The sequence below is a fragment of the Pristis pectinata genome, chromosome 7 (genome assembly GCF_009764475.1).
Source record: "Pristis pectinata isolate sPriPec2 chromosome 7, sPriPec2.1.pri, whole genome shotgun sequence".
In the NCBI taxonomy this organism is placed as follows: Eukaryota; Metazoa; Chordata; class Chondrichthyes; order Rhinopristiformes; family Pristidae; genus Pristis; species Pristis pectinata.
Window position 1 is genome coordinate 79,758,875 of NC_067411.1, and position 17,961 is coordinate 79,776,835.

Consider the following 17,961-nt stretch of genomic DNA (forward strand, 5'->3'; position numbering starts at 1 on the left):
AGAGGCACATCCATATTTTTCCTGTCTTCAGGTAGTAGAGGATATGCATCAAATGAGAAATAAATATATGAAGCACATTTGTGAAATTGAAGAAAGTTTACACATTCCAGGAAAGGAAAATAAGGTACACAATGCAAAACTGCTATTGTTCTTACAACTGAGGGAATTCATATATAGATAGTGGAATTCACTATGATTTATGCAACTTCTTAACCACAATAGACTGTAGTAAAAATCATTATAGAAATTTCCATTTCTGATGCAGCCCATGTATTAATGATGGCCAATGCTGCAAGAAAGGATTTCATATTCCATTTTTTTACAAAAAGGTCGAGAGTTTAATATCAAATTTATCAAATTTTAGGTTCATTAAGTAATTTGTTTTACTTGACTCACAGGAACAATGCATCCAAATGTTGAAAAAACAACACAGAGATAAGATGAAAATTTTTAAAGAAGTACTTGAAGCATATCAAGAGCGCATAAAGAAAAACAACAAATATTGGGAAGATCTAGTGCAGGTAGGATAAGGGAAAAATGTGGCCATGTAAACCTAGGTCCAGAAATATGCAATGGCCTTGCTCAATGCATTTGTGCATTGTGCAACAACATTTTATGAAAAATCTATTGTTAAACGCAACTGAATATTTAGCACACTGGTAATGCATTTAAGGAAATTTGGTGCATATCTTCCATATGGATAGAGGAGGCCTCTGGGCATGCCAAAATTCTGCCCATATAAAACACTGGAACATCTTGCACACTGATGCAGATCTTAACTGGAGGACTGAGGCCTGCTTTAGTCCTAGTTAAAGGTGGCCTGACCTTGTCTACCTTCAGATTATCAAGGACATCCAGTGTCCACCAAGTATGTCCTACTTAAATGATTTTCTAAGTGCTCTTACCGCCATTTTGTTGCTTCTGACCCCATCCTCTCATTTGCTGTCCCCCAAGCCCTCGATGATCTGTCCATTCAAAACCCAATCATTCACCTATCTGCCTAAATTATACTTGCCTGTCCATCTGACCCTCAAGCACTTGCCCACCTGATCCCATCCACCAAACCTCCAGACCTAACCCATGATCCCTGTCAAATTAATCCCATGACTTTGACACAATGTTTTTTCTGCCAATCTTGGCCTAATCCATTCTCCTATCTATCCTGGCCCTGATGCTCTATCACAGACCTGGCCTCTCTATTGCTGCTGCCATTCTGTTTCGACCAATTCCATTGCTGTCTCTACCATGGCCTAATAATTTCTACCCTGTTTCATGCAACCTGCAGCTCCACTGAGTTTTGTCCAGTAGCTGCACAATGGCTTCATAAGACTTGGAACTTGTGTGTGATAGAATTTTGATTCAAAGTGGCCGGACGCAGTAGTGGCATTGGCACTTGCACTGGACTGCATTAACATGCATCTGACAATTTCTAGCCCCAGGTCACTTAGCACATGTGGAATTGTGATTTCTTTGTTATAACTTTAAGGAAAATATGCTTTACAGAATCCATCACTTCATAATATTCCATTTAAGGACATGATAAAATGTTGTGCACTTCTCCTCCATGATGTCTAAAGCTCAGCAGGGATAATTTTGAATTTGCGTAGCCATGTAAAAAAAGGTCATTGCAAATTGATAGTCATTTTACAAACTTCTCATTTTTATTTCCATTTTTACCATCACAGAACAATAAATTCTCTTATGAGTCAAGGGATGGGAAGTTTAGTACTAATATTTTGCACAAATTGCCATTCATCTTTTAAATGCATTGTAAATTATTCTGTATTCTTCTGCAGCAAACTCATGTGTGGCCATAACAAAATATTGGAGTAGTTGACACCCCTTTGGAATTTCCACATAATACTGCATTCAGCAGTTTCTGGAGAAGTGTGATCCTTCAGTCGTTGGTCAGTTGTATGATAACACCCACCCCAGTAATATGTAAATTGATGACTTCCTAGTGACCCTGTTTACTCCAACAGGGTCAGCAGTAGAGGACATTGGAATACACATTCATGGCACATTTCTGCTCCAAAGTTGACTTTGTTCATTACACTAAAAAAAGTTATTAATCTGCTATTTTGTTGAATAACTCCAGCATTTAAAGAATGAAAATAACCAACTTATCCAAGAAAAGATCCAAAGTAAACAAGAATTTGAAAAGTGGGAAAATCAGAAGGTAAAATATGCATGCAAATTATAACAAAATGTCAAGCAGAGAATTACAGTTTGCTACATGCTTACCATGTGTCAAGCTCTTGACTGCACAAAAAATTTAAGTACATTGTTATTTTAAAATTTAAGTACAAAATCAAAATTCAATAAAAATCATTTTCCAATTACCTCATTCCTATTCTTACTTATATGAATTTTTGAGTAATTGAGGTAGCAAAAGCTACCTCAGTTACTCAGATCGAATGATGTTGTCATCATCAGACAGCAAAAAACATGCTAACTCTATCATACTTAAGCCAACTTTTTAAACCATGAATGAATAAGAAGCTCACTCACAGATAGCCGAATAAAATCAGTCAACTAACTCCACTTCTCTTCAACTTTGTTTGGTAGCTGAGGCATGTCAGAAGTGAGATCTCCTTTGCAAGGCAGACATGTCCAGAACCATCAGGCCATTACTTGCTTTCTCTCAGCTCAGACTGAGATGTCCTCTTCAGCTCAGGCTTCCCGCCCAGTAAACCCAGTAAAAACATTTTTTTACAACGTTACAGAATTTAAGAATGCACATTTACGTAACTAAAAATAATTAAAAGAGTTAAGTTGACTGAATGAAATAGAAAGCTCTACTTCCCTATCTCCCAGCACATGACTTGTCCAATTAATCTTAAACCGACCACTGTACTTGCACCGGGTTAACGTGGCATAGATTTAATGGATAGATTTCCCAGCCTGAGAGTTGGGACATTTGTGGAAGTTGGTACTGCCCTCTATTGGATTCAAAGGCCTATGGAACAGGCTAGAATATTTTTGCAGATCCAGAGAAAAATCACATCTCTTAAGTTCTATTGTACATTATATGTTCATTGGTAATCTTACTTTACATGAGCTACTGTTCCACTAATTATTGAATTCACATTAAGCACATTAAGAAACTATCAGATAGTTTTAGAAATTTTTGAATATGGCATCACACTGCATCATGATGAATCAAAATTATTACTTGTTTTATATTTTGGTTGTGCATGACTCAAATTGCTGATTGAAGTTGTCATAATAAAAGTAATTATTTTGATATTATTAATGCATTATTCCAGCTTAAAGTATTAACTTTTACAGACTAAAATTTTAGAAGGATTTTCCCAGAAGATGGATCTGTTACACAATCATCAGATTTCAAGTAAGTATTGATTGGCATTAGAAAAGAGAACAAAATGATTTTTAATATAACGAACAGCCCCATTCTCAAATGCACGATTTACATCTGTGGCTAAAGGGTTAATCACACATCAGATTCCAAAAATATTCAGGTGGATTCTCAAAATAGAATTAAATATTTAAAATGGTAAATTATGAAGTACATTGACTTAATTAAAGTTGCATATGTTAACAATTACTGCAGATGTTGCAATTATACTTGAATAGATAATGAAAAATCCTTACAAAAATTCTTTGCCATTAATTTTTTCTGGCATACACTAACTTCTAGAATATAGAACATAGAACAGTTCAGCACAGGAGCAGACCCTTCAGCCCACGATGTTGTGTCGATCTAATTAAATTGGTATTCAAATGCCCAACTAAACTAATCCCTTCTGCCTACACAATGTCCATATCCCTCTATTTCCTGCACTTTCATGTGCCTGTGTAAGAGCACCTTAAACGCCTCTATCATATTTGCCTCCACACCACCCCTGCAGTGCATTCCAGGCACCCACCACTCTCTGTGTAAAAAACTTGCCCCGCACATCTCCTTTGAACTTACCCCCTCTTGCCTTAAACACATGCCCTCTGGTATTAGGCATTTCAACCCTGCGAAAAAGATACCAGCTGTCTACTCTATCTATGCCTCTCATAACCTTATAAACCTCTATCAGATCTCCCCTCAGCCTCCAGCGCTCTAGAGAAAACAACCCAAGTTTGTCCAGCCTCTCCTTATAACACATGCCCTCCAATCCAGGCAGCATCCTGGTAAACCTCTTCTGCATCCTCTCCAAAGTCTCCACATCCTTCCTGTTATGGGGCAACCAGCATTGAATGCAATACTCCAGATGTGGCCTAACCAGAGTTTTATAATTTCCCAACAATTCCTTGACTAATAAAGGCAAACATGTCATACACCTTCTTTACCACCCTATCAACCTATGTAGCCACTTTCAGGGAGCTATGGACTTGGACCCCAAGATCCCTCTGCACATCAACACTGTTAAGGGTCTTGCCATTAACAGTGTACTGTCCCTTTACATTTGATCTCCCAAAGTGCAACACTTTACATTTGGCTGGGTTAAGCTCCATCTGCCATTTCTCCGTCCATATCTGCAACTGATCTTCAACTACAATTTCTGTTTCCCAATAATTCACAGACGTAATTTTTGTTTCACGAATTAGTAGCATTATTTACTCCTTAATAATGTTAGTTAGGATGCATGAACTGTCAAGGCAGCTTTGACTATCAATGTCCTTTGTTCCCTTTTAGTCTACAACTAGCTAAGCTTGCAAATAGGCAAACAATTCCTTCTTTTTAATTGTTGCATGATACATCAACAAAACTAATGGTTTAGAGGAAATGATTTTGCCAGTAATCTCTGAAGGTAAATTGAGATTTATTCTACAAATTAACTTTCGAGACCCTATCTTCAATTCTGTTCTTACTAACCTATATCACCCACACCTTTGACTACCTCTCCATTCAACTACCTCTCTTGCCACAGAGATCACTGAAAATATTATGCATAGCTATCAGTATCCTTGCTTTCAAAACTGTCACTACAACCATCACAAATGACCTCTCCAAATATGTGTGCTTATTAGCTCAAAAAGAAATATGGCAAATGTCGCAAGAACTCTGACAGTAAATAAATGGAAAGAGTTGGAAGCTGCAGGTTTGATACCCTCGATTTCAGCAATGCTTCATCAAGCTGAAGATGTAAATAGACCAACAAGAAGTTTGTGGCAGGATTTGTCTTATACCACGTTTCATAAAGGAAATTAATATTCCCCTGCATTTCAAATCACTCACCTAAAAAGGCTAGGTCAGGAGTGACCATTTTAAAATACCATGTGTGGCAATTTTTTTTGCCTTACTGTGTACTGGGTACTATGAACATTTTGAAATGAGCTGACAGTAACCTGGAGCTGAAAATGGGATCCCAGCATGGAAGTACAGACTATATCCTCAGGGACTAAGAATATGGACCCATGAGTAGTTATGTTACTTTTCTTTTTGAATAAATGGTGCCTGATTTTCATTTACAAAATCATACCCTAGCCCTCAAAGAACTTCAGATAACTAGATTTGAGTTAGAAAGAGTACAAGAAATGCTAAAACCACAGCAAGAGATCATCACTGAGAAACAAGAAAACGATTGTCTGCAAGCAACCTCAGAAGCCAAAATATCTGATGATCCAGATTTTGAGGTGCAGGAGAGCTATTTACAGGAAAAACAGAAGCAAAACCTAAAGGTAAATGTTACTGTTTTTTTTTGCTTCAGTCCACACATCATCCTTTTCACCTCAGTTATTTATATCAACCCTGAAATTGTATGGGATTATTGAGTGAAATTTTGATGTTCTTGTATTTATAAAACAGCAAAATGCACACATTTCAGAGTCTAAGACCAATATCTGAGGTTATTTTAGTTCAGTTTAAATATGATACATTAATGATATAAGCTCTTAATTAAGGGGCATGTCATAATCCCAATGTGAAAACTACAAAGGAAAATATAGATGTTCAATAAAATCATAAAATGTTGGAAATGTTCAGCAGGTGAGAAAGCATCTGTAGAGGAAAAAAAGAGTTAATGTTTCAAGCTGGTGACATTTAATCAGAAAATGATTAGCTGTGAGAGAAATACAGATCTGAGATATTAACTATTTCATTAACTCTATTCATATGCTTTCTTATTTGCCATATATTTCCAGCATTATCTGTTTTTATTTCATATTTCCAGCATCTGCACTGTTTTTTTTGTACAAATGTACAGTGCCTTTCTAGCACATCCCTCTATTTAAGTCTTTTACTTCTTTACCCAGAAGATTGCCCCTGGCACCGATCAATCTTTGCATGATGACATGCTTTCATACGTCAGTCTTAAACTGATTCAGAGTCCCAGACATGAAGGTCAACAAGTCAGGTTCTGCATTAATTGTGCAGACCAGCTTATTTGAGTTATAAATTGATTGTTGTGGACAGTTAAGTAATAAATAGAGGATAGCATTTGTACAAATGTCCTGGAAGACACTTTAGGCAAAGGAAGGGAGTAATTTTGATTTGCTTCTTAAACTGAACAAACAAAAGGCTTTGTGATTCTGCTTCCTGTCTGAGCAGGGCCACTGGTTAGTAATTGGGCTTCAATAACATGTGGTCGTTAACAATTGCAAGTATAAAACAGGTAATCCAAGTCAACTGACTGGTTGGCTTCTATGTCAGTTGCAGGCATTACACTCCTCAGGAAAAGGTATGAATAACTAGGGGAATTGAGCAAGGAGGGTAAAGCAAGTGGAAATCTGTAGCTCAGCCTTGGGAAATGAATGGTTAATATTTGTTGGATTGAGACGTGAATGAGTTTAGATCATTTACTTTTGTTAAGATGAATGAAAACAAAAATTTTAAACAAAGTGCTGATCTTTTTTCTTCAGGGAATAGAAGAGTAAATGAAATTTGAGTGCACTTGCATTCTTCATGTCTCATCAGTCCATGCTATCTTCCTTTAAGTTTGATTTATTCACCAAACCTAATGGAAAACTGTTAAGATCAAATATATTTTGCTGGTAAAGAGTTGAACTGTAGATATATGGTAATCATATGAGAGAATCTTACTGCCAAATTCAAGAACAACTGTATATGCTATTCCTGTACAGTATCTAATTTTGTTTTCCTCTGTAGAATTGTGTAAGTATATTGGAAGAAACAGAGCATGCTGGTACTGAAAAATGGGCTACTGTCATAGGACTACCAGAAGAAACACAAGGGAAGGAATTGTACCTCAGTTCTTCAGAGGTAGGGTAGTAATGCAGAATGAAATCAGAAACCAATGCTACGCTAACCCTTATTTTAAAAATGTAGCATGATGACCTGAAACTGTGCAGAAATAATTCAACTGACAATAAAATCTTTAGTAATTTAAACACTGATATTGATTACTATCCTGAACATTTGAGACCAATGTTAAATTTTGCGAAGAGAAACAAGACGCTGATCTTTTTTCTGTAGGGAATAAAAGAGTAAATGAAATCTGAGTGCATTTGCATTCTTCACGTCTCATCAGTTAATGTTATCTTCTTTTAAGACCTCCAGATTAAAAACGATGGTGAAGTCCAGCACTGCCTAGGGGATATTTAGTCACAATGCTTTCTGAATATGGAGATAAAATGTATTCACCCACAACTGACAGAAGAAGTCAGCTCGTCTACTCTGCCATTCAATAAAATTGTGGCTAATCCTCTATCTTGTTCACTTTCCCTCCAATCCCTGTATCAGAATGCAGATCCCATTGGTTGAGACTGCTTTAGAATCATAGAATGATAGAAATTCACAGGATGGAAGAGGCCATTGTGAATAATGCAGTCCAATTAGGCCAAATTATTTGAAATTAATCCCACTTCCCAGTTTTTGGTCCATAAACCTATAGGATCAAATCGTCTCTCTAGTGTCTACTGTCATCTTCCACATAGAGATTGGCAAGTGCTGCTAGCTGAGCTTTGGGGAAGATAATTCCAGTCACAGGAACAAGCAATTGTGGCAACACAAACCAGAGTTTCTGATATTTTCCATTATAACCTCATTCAATTCTGTACAAGATTAGGAAGAAAAATTTACTCCAGTAGATCATTCAAGATAAACAAGACATTATCTCAATTAAAATAGCAGACATAGAAATATCAAGTAAAACCACTGGGGTCAATAAAATGATTCTTAATGCCTGCAGAGTTTTTTTCATTAAGTGCTGACTTCCTGAATTTTGGGTCATTTGTGTCTAAACCAACTCGCTGCTCTATTGGCATAGTTTGCAAATATGTTTGTGTTTTTGGCTGGTGAATGCACTAATTTAATGCAATGTTATAGGATTTTCTCAGTGTGAGGCTGAAATCTCCAAGCAGTGCTCTGAATAGATGTTCTTTATTTAGAACAAATGCTTAAGGGTGCTCCACACCATAGAATGGTTATGTTTACTTGGTCCTCTCTTCAAGAACACCAACCTTTGTCAAGGCCAGTTTCTGGGCCTCCAGTAGAAGTACTTGTTTTGCATCAAACTAACATGCTTTAAAATAGCAATGTGACATCAGCCTGATTCCACACTTGGGGTAAACAACATTAGCTTTGCAAAATTCTGTGTTTCAAACCCTTTAAAGACAAATGAGAACCAATAATTGGAATGAGGTACTCATGTTTTAATACATAACAGTGGATCTGATAATGACGAGAAGCAACTTTGCCTGAGAATCATTGACAGGCCCTTGGAATATGATAGAGTTTTGGAACTGACAGCATATAATGTACTTGTGGCATGATGTGAATTATCAGTGATCAATATTGACAGTTATCATGCACTCCTTAGGGCATTAACTTACGATACCCACCGTACCCATCTTCCCCACCAATAACTCCATCCCTTAACTGGAATTAGCATTCCTAGAGTGCTTAGTACATTCCAATTATGTTATCTTATTACCATATATATGATGACCATTAATTTCATGAGTTATATGATAATGTATTACAGGCTTCTAAGGAATATTATCAGGAAAAGGCTTGCATGATGTTTCCTAGCTCAAACAAGAGAGAGGATAAAGCATCAGGCACCAATCAGACTAAAATCGCAGAAGCTCAGATCAGACTGGAGAAGGTGAAGCAGACTCTGAATAAAAAGGAAGAAGAAATTACTGAGCTTTTGAAAGATAAAAATCAGCCAGAAAATGATTTTAGAACATGGACTAAAAAACAGCTTCTCCACAGTGACCCATCAAGCATACTTCTGTTGAAGAAAATTTTAGAAAAGGTGAGAATTTTAAAATCATTACATTTTTCTTTTTTAATGTTATAGTGGCGAATTTACTACACCGAGAGTTCAGTTTTTAACAATTCTTATAACTTGCTTTAGTCTGACTCAGGCATTTGTTCATTTCCACACTAATTTTTGAGTCAAAGTTGAGCTCAATTCCAAACTAGTAACCAGATAGTAACCAGTTAGTGGAATTGCTGAGCAAGTATTTTATTATCTAAGGCATTGTCCTTTTGAAGAATGTTAAATCAAAACTCTGTGTTTTGAAGTTGGCATTGTTTGAGGAATGGGCATTCCTTGCAAGTTCCAGTACACGTGGTGACAGACAAGCTGCACAACAGTAGAGTGATTGCACTTGTAGCTCATGTTTGCATAGTTGTGTCTGGTTTTGTGTTTTTCATTTGTTCACAGGATGCAGGCTTGCACTACAGCATTTTTTTGTTGATCCTTAATTCCCCTGAACTGAGGAGGCATTTGAAATTCAGCCACAATGGTGGGGATGGAGTTGCATGTCAGCGAAGCTGAGTAGGGAAAGCAGATTTCCTTTGCTGAAGGACGTTGCTAAATTAGATGGGTTAAATCAGTTTGAAAATATCCAGGTGCCTTTCTTTTGATGCCAATTATCCAAGGTGAAAATAAAATTGCTGCATCTGGGAAGCATCAAAACAGCTACCTATTTAACGTATTTGTCCAGATTATTGAGATCATAGTTATACTCTGCTAAGAGCCTGAAACATCAAACCTTGGCACTGAGATGACCTTGGCAGCTGTCAATGCAATGCCGGCTAGGAGTTCTGCTATAGGTCATATTGTAGCACAGGAAATCACACTTTCATAGAATCTCTCATGGATCTTATTGTATGGGTATGTCAGACAACTGCAGGTAAATTCAGATTTTCCCATGTATGCAGTACAAAAGAAAAATTGGTAAATTGGTTGATTGTCACATGTACAGAGGTACAGTGAAAAACTTGTCTTGCATACCTTTCATACAGATCATTTCATTACACAGTGCATTGAGGTAGTACGGGGTAAAACAATACAGAATGCAGAATAAAGTGTCAGAGTTACAGAGAAAATGCAGTGCAGGTAGACAATGAGATGCAAGGTGACAACGAGCTAGATTGTGAGGTCAAGAATCCATCTTATTGTATTAGGGAACCATTCAATAGTCTTATAACAGTGGGATAGAAGCTGTCTTTGAGCCTAGTGGTATGTGCTTTCAGGCTTTTGCATTTTCTGCCCAATGGGAGAGGAGAGAAGAGAGAATGTCTGGGGTGGGTGGGGTCTTTGATTATGCTCGCTGCTTTACCCAGGCAGCAAGAAGTATAGACAGAGACCATAGAGGAGAGGCTGGTTTCAGTGATGTGCTGAGCTGTGTCCACAACTCTCTGCAGTTTCTTGTGATCCCGAGCAGAGCAGTTGCCATACCAAGCCATGATGCATCCAGATAGGACATTTTCTGTGGTGCATCAATAAAAATTGGTGAGGGTCAAAGGGGGGACATGCCAAAGCTACAGTTCCTCTCTGTGGCAATCTTCTCCACTCTCTTCTGATTTGCATATTCTTGGTGGAAGCCCATATCATGATAAATGAACCTTAAGACCAAAAGAGCAAACTGGGGGGGAGGGGTGGGGTGGGGAGGAGGATGAAATACAGCTGCTTGAATTGAATTCAACAGCCACAAACCCAACAAGTTTTTTTAACTCAGCCTGGCACCCCTGCCTTTAGTGAATCAATGCTTCAGAATCTCACCCTTCAAAAGCTGTGATGTGTGCCTCATTATATTATCATAAAATTCCTGTATTTTCCCAGTAGGAGTTTCCTGTGCCCAATACCAATCCATTAAAGAAGAGGTGATTCTGTGTGTTATTAGCTAAAATATAGCATTACTGATCTCTGCTCTGCCTTATGCTTTGTGTTGGAAGAAACAGGAAGCTTCACAGAAGCAAAGCTCATTGGGTGCAGCCAAAAAAAATGCAGACCCTACACTCTGTACCTCACTGGAGGGATATAAAAAGACAGGCATCCCAGGTATATTTCAGGAGCTACCTGATGCTGTAATTCAGTCAGGAGTTCCTCAGTGATGGAGCCAGATCTCAGATCAAGAAAATGGCACAGACTGCACTCACAGCAGCAGAGATGGTGACTAGAGCACCAAGCTTAATTGTGATGAAGTTTTTCCAAAATTCCTTTACAAACTTTGTCGAGTTAGTCATTTTGCTCTTCAGGCTGGCATCAGGGACATCAGAAGTACCCTTTTTACTTGTTCTGCTCGGTTTAAAAAATGTGACAATGAATACAGGAAGACGGTGAAATACCTGCATCATATCACTAGATTTCAAAAGGTACTTGGGCTCAATGAGTGCACTCATGTGGGAATATATATTTGAAGAATTAAAACCTAGGATTACTAAAGTAGAAAGGATCAGCATCCTTAGAATGTGGTTAATTATACATCCATGGATTTATAAGGGAAGCTGCATGTCCTGTACACTGTATTGCCAGTGAATCTCTGTCCCTGCTCTGTTCATGCTTCTAAGTTCCACTTTGAGTGTCTGTACTATAGATGGTTGTGGTTTTTGAACAGCAATGGCCTTCCTCTGTACAGAACTGAAAAGAGCTTTATTAATGAAGGTGAAGGTTTACATCATTAACTAACTAATTCAGGAAAAAAACTGAACATTTTAGCATTTTCATTGTTTTACAGTTTCCCTAATTCTCCTCAGTGATAGAAAGCCATAGAAATACAATAAGCCTTATCCAGCCTTATCAAGCTGAGCATGACCACACATTTAGACTGCAGACAGTTTCTTGTTACAGCATTGGTTGTTGTGGGAGAGAGGAAGAAGATATGTGGGACAGAGCACAAATACAAGACTAGACTAGGTTAGTTTCTTGTTATATTCACCAGGGTGCAATGAAGTTCCTTATTCGCATGAAGCTCACAGAGTAAACAGTATACATGGTAATAATAATAATAAGTACAACGATGAGTGCAAAACAGCAGAATGGAGCAAAAATAGTAGTGCAAAAAAAATGCTAAAGAGACAATAGCAGTACAAGAATGTGACAGCACCACTGGGAAGGGGGGGGGGTGAAAGAGGTGATTAGTTCAAGGTCTGACAGCAGTGGAGAAGAAGCTGTTCTTAAGTCTGGACATTTTGACTTTCAAGCTCCTGTATCTTCTCCCAGAAGGTAGAAGAGAGGAAAGGGAATGGCCAGGATAGCAGGTATCCTTGACAGTACTATTAGCCTTCCTGAAACAACGCACAATGAAAATGGACTGAATGGAAGGAAGTGACAAGCCTGTGATGGACTGAGCTGTATTTACCATTCTCTGCATGTTCAGTCGGTCAAGAGCAGAGCAGTTGCCATATCAGGCTGATATGCAACCCATCAGAATACTTTCTATAGCGCATCTGTAGAAGTTCGAGAGATCCCTCGTGGACAAGCTGAATCTTCTCCGACACCAAGGAAAATGAATACGCTGGTGCACTTTTATAATCACCCCATTGGTGTGGAGGAACCAGGAGAGGTTGCTGGTAGCATGGATGCCAATGATCTTGAAGCTGTCAACCAGCTCTGCAGCAGCGCTGTTGGTGAGGACAGGGTTGTGTTCTCCCATACTGCTTCCTTAGGTCAAGAACCAACTCTTTTGGCTTGCTGACATTAAGGGGGCTAGGTTGTTGTTCTAGCACCATGACACAAGTTTCAAATCTCTTCTCTGTACTCTGTCTCATCACTGTTTTTGATCTGATCAATAACATTGGTAACTCTGTGAGATGGGGAACATGAGGTGACTGGAGGGCACAGAACTATGGCTGAAATTGCTGCAAAGAGGGGAATACTTTTTTTTCCATATGTGGAAAGGAAACAATCTGCAGCTCTGTTTTAGATAAGCCCACCATTTTGTGAGTAGAATGAATTGGCAGCAGTTCAGAGAAGGTTGGATTGGCTAGGCTTGTAATAGTTGGAGTTTAGAAGAATGAGAGGGGTTGAATGAAATATGTAAGATCCTAAGGGGATTGACAGGGTGGATGTAGAAAGGGTGTTTCCTCTTGTGAGAGACTGTAGAACTGGGGGTCCCTGTTTAAAAATGAGGAACCAATTTAAAGTGGAGCTGAGGTGAAATCTTTTCTCACAGATTGTTGAGTCTTTGGAACCCTCTGGTGGAAGCAGGAAGCAGAGTCTTGAATATTTTAAGGCAGTATTAGATAGATATTTGATTCGCCTTGGTGTGAAAGATTATAGCTAGATGGGGATGTGAGCTGAGGTTACATCAGATCAGCCATGATCTTATTAAATGGCAGAGCAGGATTAGGAGGTTGAGTGACCTACTACTCCTAACACACATGTTTGAATGTGCCTGATACCTGGTCTTATTAGCAGTTCAAAATGCTATCATTGAGACTAGTTCCAGGGAGCTGATTTATCATCGAGAAGAAGTACTGAAACATTATAGAGTATATTATGCTAAAAGAATTTGACTTAGGCAGTCCAAACAAAATCCAGTTTTCCCCACTGAAGGGTTTAGAAAAAAAAAGATTATGGAAAATAGATATATGAATCATGTACTTATTACTAAAACAAATATTGATTTTATTCTTTTCTCAAATCCAAATATTGCATTCTTTATATAACCAGTGGTTACTGTCTATTTCCTGCCAGTTTCATCCTGTTTATAGTGAAGTTCCTGAAGCACGGCAATTTATTGACTGCCTCTTAAATGAGAATAATGGGAAGGCAGTGGCAGCCAAGGAAACTTTGAACAGATTGCAACAAAATGTGATTGACTCCAAACAAGTAGTGGGAGGAAATCCTACAGATTTTAACAGGTACAGAAAAAAACAGTTCTTTGGATGAAATAGATGATTCCTCATTCTAACTGACATAGTCCTCATGAAGACTATTAATTTTCTCCACATTCATAGGACTGTACAAGCCAACTACTTGAACTTGGGTAGTGATAGTGGGACCTCTGCTGGTTCTGTAATGTAATGATAGAATGGATGAACCATGGTGAATTGTAAGCAAATCAATTAGTAGAGGATTGCTTTTCCCAGTTCTGATACAAGATCATCGACCTGAAAGGTTGATTCTGTTTCCCTAACTTGAAGAGTGGTTTCAACATCTTTGTTTTGTTTTCATCCATATTATTTTGATTCAGGAAGATTGTTCTTCTGTTGCTTACTGTAAACTACTTTGCCTGGAAATTCCTTTCCCGTTCATAGCACTGAATATGCTATATAGAAATCTCAGTCCATTGTACTCTGCCTTCAAATTTCATTCTATTGAAGTATGAAATGATATCAATTGGTGATAAATTTCTAGAGATCTGTGATTACACCTATGATTAACATTCATACTTTTTATGGAGAAGTCAATGGACATGTTTTCATTGTCAGAAAAGGTTTTGTTCACATTCTGAGTGCATTAATTTTGAATAAGACAAATGCCATAAGTGGTGGCTTTTCAATTATACAGAAAATAATGCCATTGCAACCATTGAAGAGATTAACCACCCCGCATATAACCTTGTATGACAGTCAAGGTGCAAGATGTAATTTGATTTTGAGGCAATCCCTCTGTGAAGCATTGATAGCGAATCTACGGCTGATTGTGGTCACAGCTCCCCATGAGAAGCAGGAGGGAGTTGGAATGAAAAGTGATATAAATGTAATATGGCCCCAGCCTGTTGAGTAAATGCCTTCTATACACAGCAATGGATATAAAGGTGCCTGAGTCTATGGCTAAGGAAACTTGTTATATTTCATGAACATATTTAAATCGTCTTCCCAGAGTGTATTAAAAGTCCAATATATGGGTTACTGTTGCTGCTTGAAGTTGCCAGCAGTACAGGGCAGGCAGGAGATGTCAGGTCCACAAGGTAAGTGCCTTTCTCAGCACTCAGCATTCCTCCTTGTGGGACAGATGGAGCAGGAGTCTCCCTCACATCTCCACGTACCCCTCAGGGCAGCCAAAAGCCTCTCAAGCCCTGGTCTCCAAACTGGCTCCTATCCCTATTCACGATTGCTAATCTTTTACAAAATCAATTGTTGATCCTATGTCGGTCCTCTTCATCACAAACCTCTCCAATCTCCTGATCATGAGTGGATGTCCCCAAGGATTCCCAGCCAATGCCTCCAGATGCTGTGTTTCAAATTCTCTGCCATTTTTACTCACCAGCTCCTGCTGGGATAATAAGTTAAAAAACATCAATGAGGTCCTGCTGTTAAGATCAGCCATTCCTGGATTGTATTGCACTTACCTGCTCTTTCTTAAGTGCAAGGGCCTATATCTCCAAATCGATCCAAGTTGATGTCCTCGAATCTGAAAATCTACCTCTTGGGACAAATCTGACCAGGAGTTGTACTGGAGAATTGACCTCCCTCACTGTTATCCCTGCAGCATGAATTCCTCTTTGCATATCTAGCAGAGCATGAGGAAGATCCAATGAAATTTCAATGCTTAAAATAGTACTGTCCAGGACAATAGTGGTAAGATTGACCACTGCATAGTCCTTATGAAGACGAAGTCCCAGCTTCACAATGAACACCCTCCGTATTCTGCAATAACACAATTGTGCTAAGTGGAATAGACTCATAGCAGACCTGTCAGCTCAAGACCGGGTATCGATGAAGCGCTGTGGACCATCAACAGAAACATGCACCTCTACATCTGTAACCTTATGACCTGGCATATCCCTCTCTCATTGGTATCAGACCAGGAAATCAAGTCTGGTACAGTGAGGAACGCAGAAGGAGGTGCTGGGGGCTGCCCCTATTCTCTCACCACCCCACAGCCCTCAGGATGTTCTGCTTTAAAGCTGTGTTCCCCCACTGATGATGCTGTAGAGCCATGATTTTTGTTTGTTAACCACATCGATGGTTGTGTTAGACAGAGCAAATATTTAAATGGTAGGACAGTTACAAGTTGCAGTGAGAGATAGAAATTTAAGATTTTAGTCCATCCTGTGCATCATTGCCATTGAGTAGGTTGGGAGGCAAGCAGGTGCTTAGAAATTGGAGTCATGGAGATTTGCTTCAAAGACTGCAAAAATTACGGGTAGATACAAAATATTAGATGAGTAACATTGTTGAGGGTTTGTCCAAATTCTTCCCACAACTCAACTGTCCAATGTATTACCAAGTTTTGCTGTGTGTCAAAAGTTTATCATTTAGAATCCATTTAGACCTATTTTTCTAGGTTTCAGTTTCCAAAGGATCTTTATAGAAGTCTGGAAGAAACACATGCTGAACTTTGGGAAGCAGAAATGACAGTGGCAGCACTGGGTAGCATTACGTCTGGATGTATTAGCGAACAACTGTATTCTATTATGGCAGGTGAGACCCCAAACTTCTACTAATAAATTTCCTTAATAGCTTACCTCATTCAATTTTAATTTTAAATTATCTGATTATGTATTGTTTGTCATATATCATTTCTTCTACATTTCCTCTACTAATCAACCTCTGCTCTTCCAATGTCAGAACATGGACAAAGTGCGGGAATATCTTATTTACCTCAACATTTCAGGAAGATTCAGTTGTTCTCCCATATCAAAGGGTCCAACTCTTCCTCAATGATTAGAGTTTTTGCTGAATGCACTTCACTCATAAAACTATAAAATTAGCTAATGACAGCTTGTGTACAGTAATTCTAGCCTTTTGCTAAAGATGAAGGTTTTTTTTTTCCTGTTTCTACCCATACACACACAACCAGTACATCTGCTGAAACAGACTTTCTTCCCTCCATCAAATTATCACCTGTGGAATTCCCAAAGGATATATCTTCTTTCAGTGAACTTCCTTTCCCTCAACAACATCATCTACAGTCAAGGAGTCAACTTCCATACTTGGGTTGATACTATCCATATCTAACGATTGACCACTACCCCTAAGATCTTCTGTGTTATCAGTTTGCTTAAATGACATCAAATTCTAGATGAGGCACAGCTATCTCTGGCTTAACATTTTGAGGATATCATTCTTTCCTTTGAATCTCAGTGGCCAGAACTGAGTACAGTATTCAAGGTTTGTTATGAAGAAAACACTGTATGCCTGCTATTTAGACTAGGCATGATTAATTCCAACTTCTAACCACTGATCCTTTGTTAATTGTGGTTCTTTAGAGATGTGGTGAATATTGAATTCTCTAAATGATGAAGTGTAATATTTACCATCAAGAGTAGCATGGTAATGCCGTATTAACTTTCAATCCTGAAGGACATGGATAGAAATAATGGCACCGAGGGAACTAACAGGAGGAATTACATTAGTGAACCTCATTCTCACTAACATACCTGATGTAAATAGATATGTCTTTAATATTATTGATAGCAGCAAAATAATATACAACCATAATCTGTAATTTTCCTACTTCAGTCCCCAGCCCCTACATCTACTCTAACCTCAACCACAACTTATCAATATATGGTCAGAAGACCAATCTGTTACAATGGAAACTGCCTGATTCCTGTTCAGTTTTTTTTCCTGAACAGTCCTCCTTCCCAATTTAATGTGGACATTGTTTTAGATTACTTCTGGAAATAACAGATTGAAGGAGCTGAACACAAAACCTAAGGTTATGTCTTTGGAGTGATATGCACAAACCTGCACGTAATGTAACATACAGCATCCAGGTGCTTTAAGTACTTTTCTTTTGCTCCGTACCTAAAATTGTTTTTATGCTGAAATTTTAATCAAGCTATCAGCACAGAGCAATGGCATTTCCATACAGTCTCATTCAATTTAAAATGATGACTTCTGCTCCCAGCTAATGT

The 17,961-nt window shown here is 38.4% G+C and overlaps 1 protein-coding gene across 1 annotated transcript in view; it reads left to right on the top strand.

Moving 5' to 3' along the window:
* The first annotated feature begins 43 nt into the window (after positions 1-43).
* si:dkey-96l17.6 (uncharacterized) overlaps positions 44-17,961 on the top strand; it is a 38,686-nt gene continuing 20,768 nt past the window's right edge. Inside the window, exons 1-9 of the mRNA XM_052020644.1 lie at positions 44-124; positions 399-521; positions 2,099-2,179; positions 3,292-3,352; positions 5,441-5,634; positions 7,061-7,174; positions 8,898-9,173; positions 13,848-14,014; positions 16,386-16,522. Coding sequence (XP_051876604.1) covers positions 44-124; positions 399-521; positions 2,099-2,179; positions 3,292-3,352; positions 5,441-5,634; positions 7,061-7,174; positions 8,898-9,173; positions 13,848-14,014; positions 16,386-16,522 — 1,234 coding nt within the window. The remainder of the gene's footprint in view (positions 125-398; positions 522-2,098; positions 2,180-3,291; positions 3,353-5,440; positions 5,635-7,060; positions 7,175-8,897; positions 9,174-13,847; positions 14,015-16,385; positions 16,523-17,961) is intronic.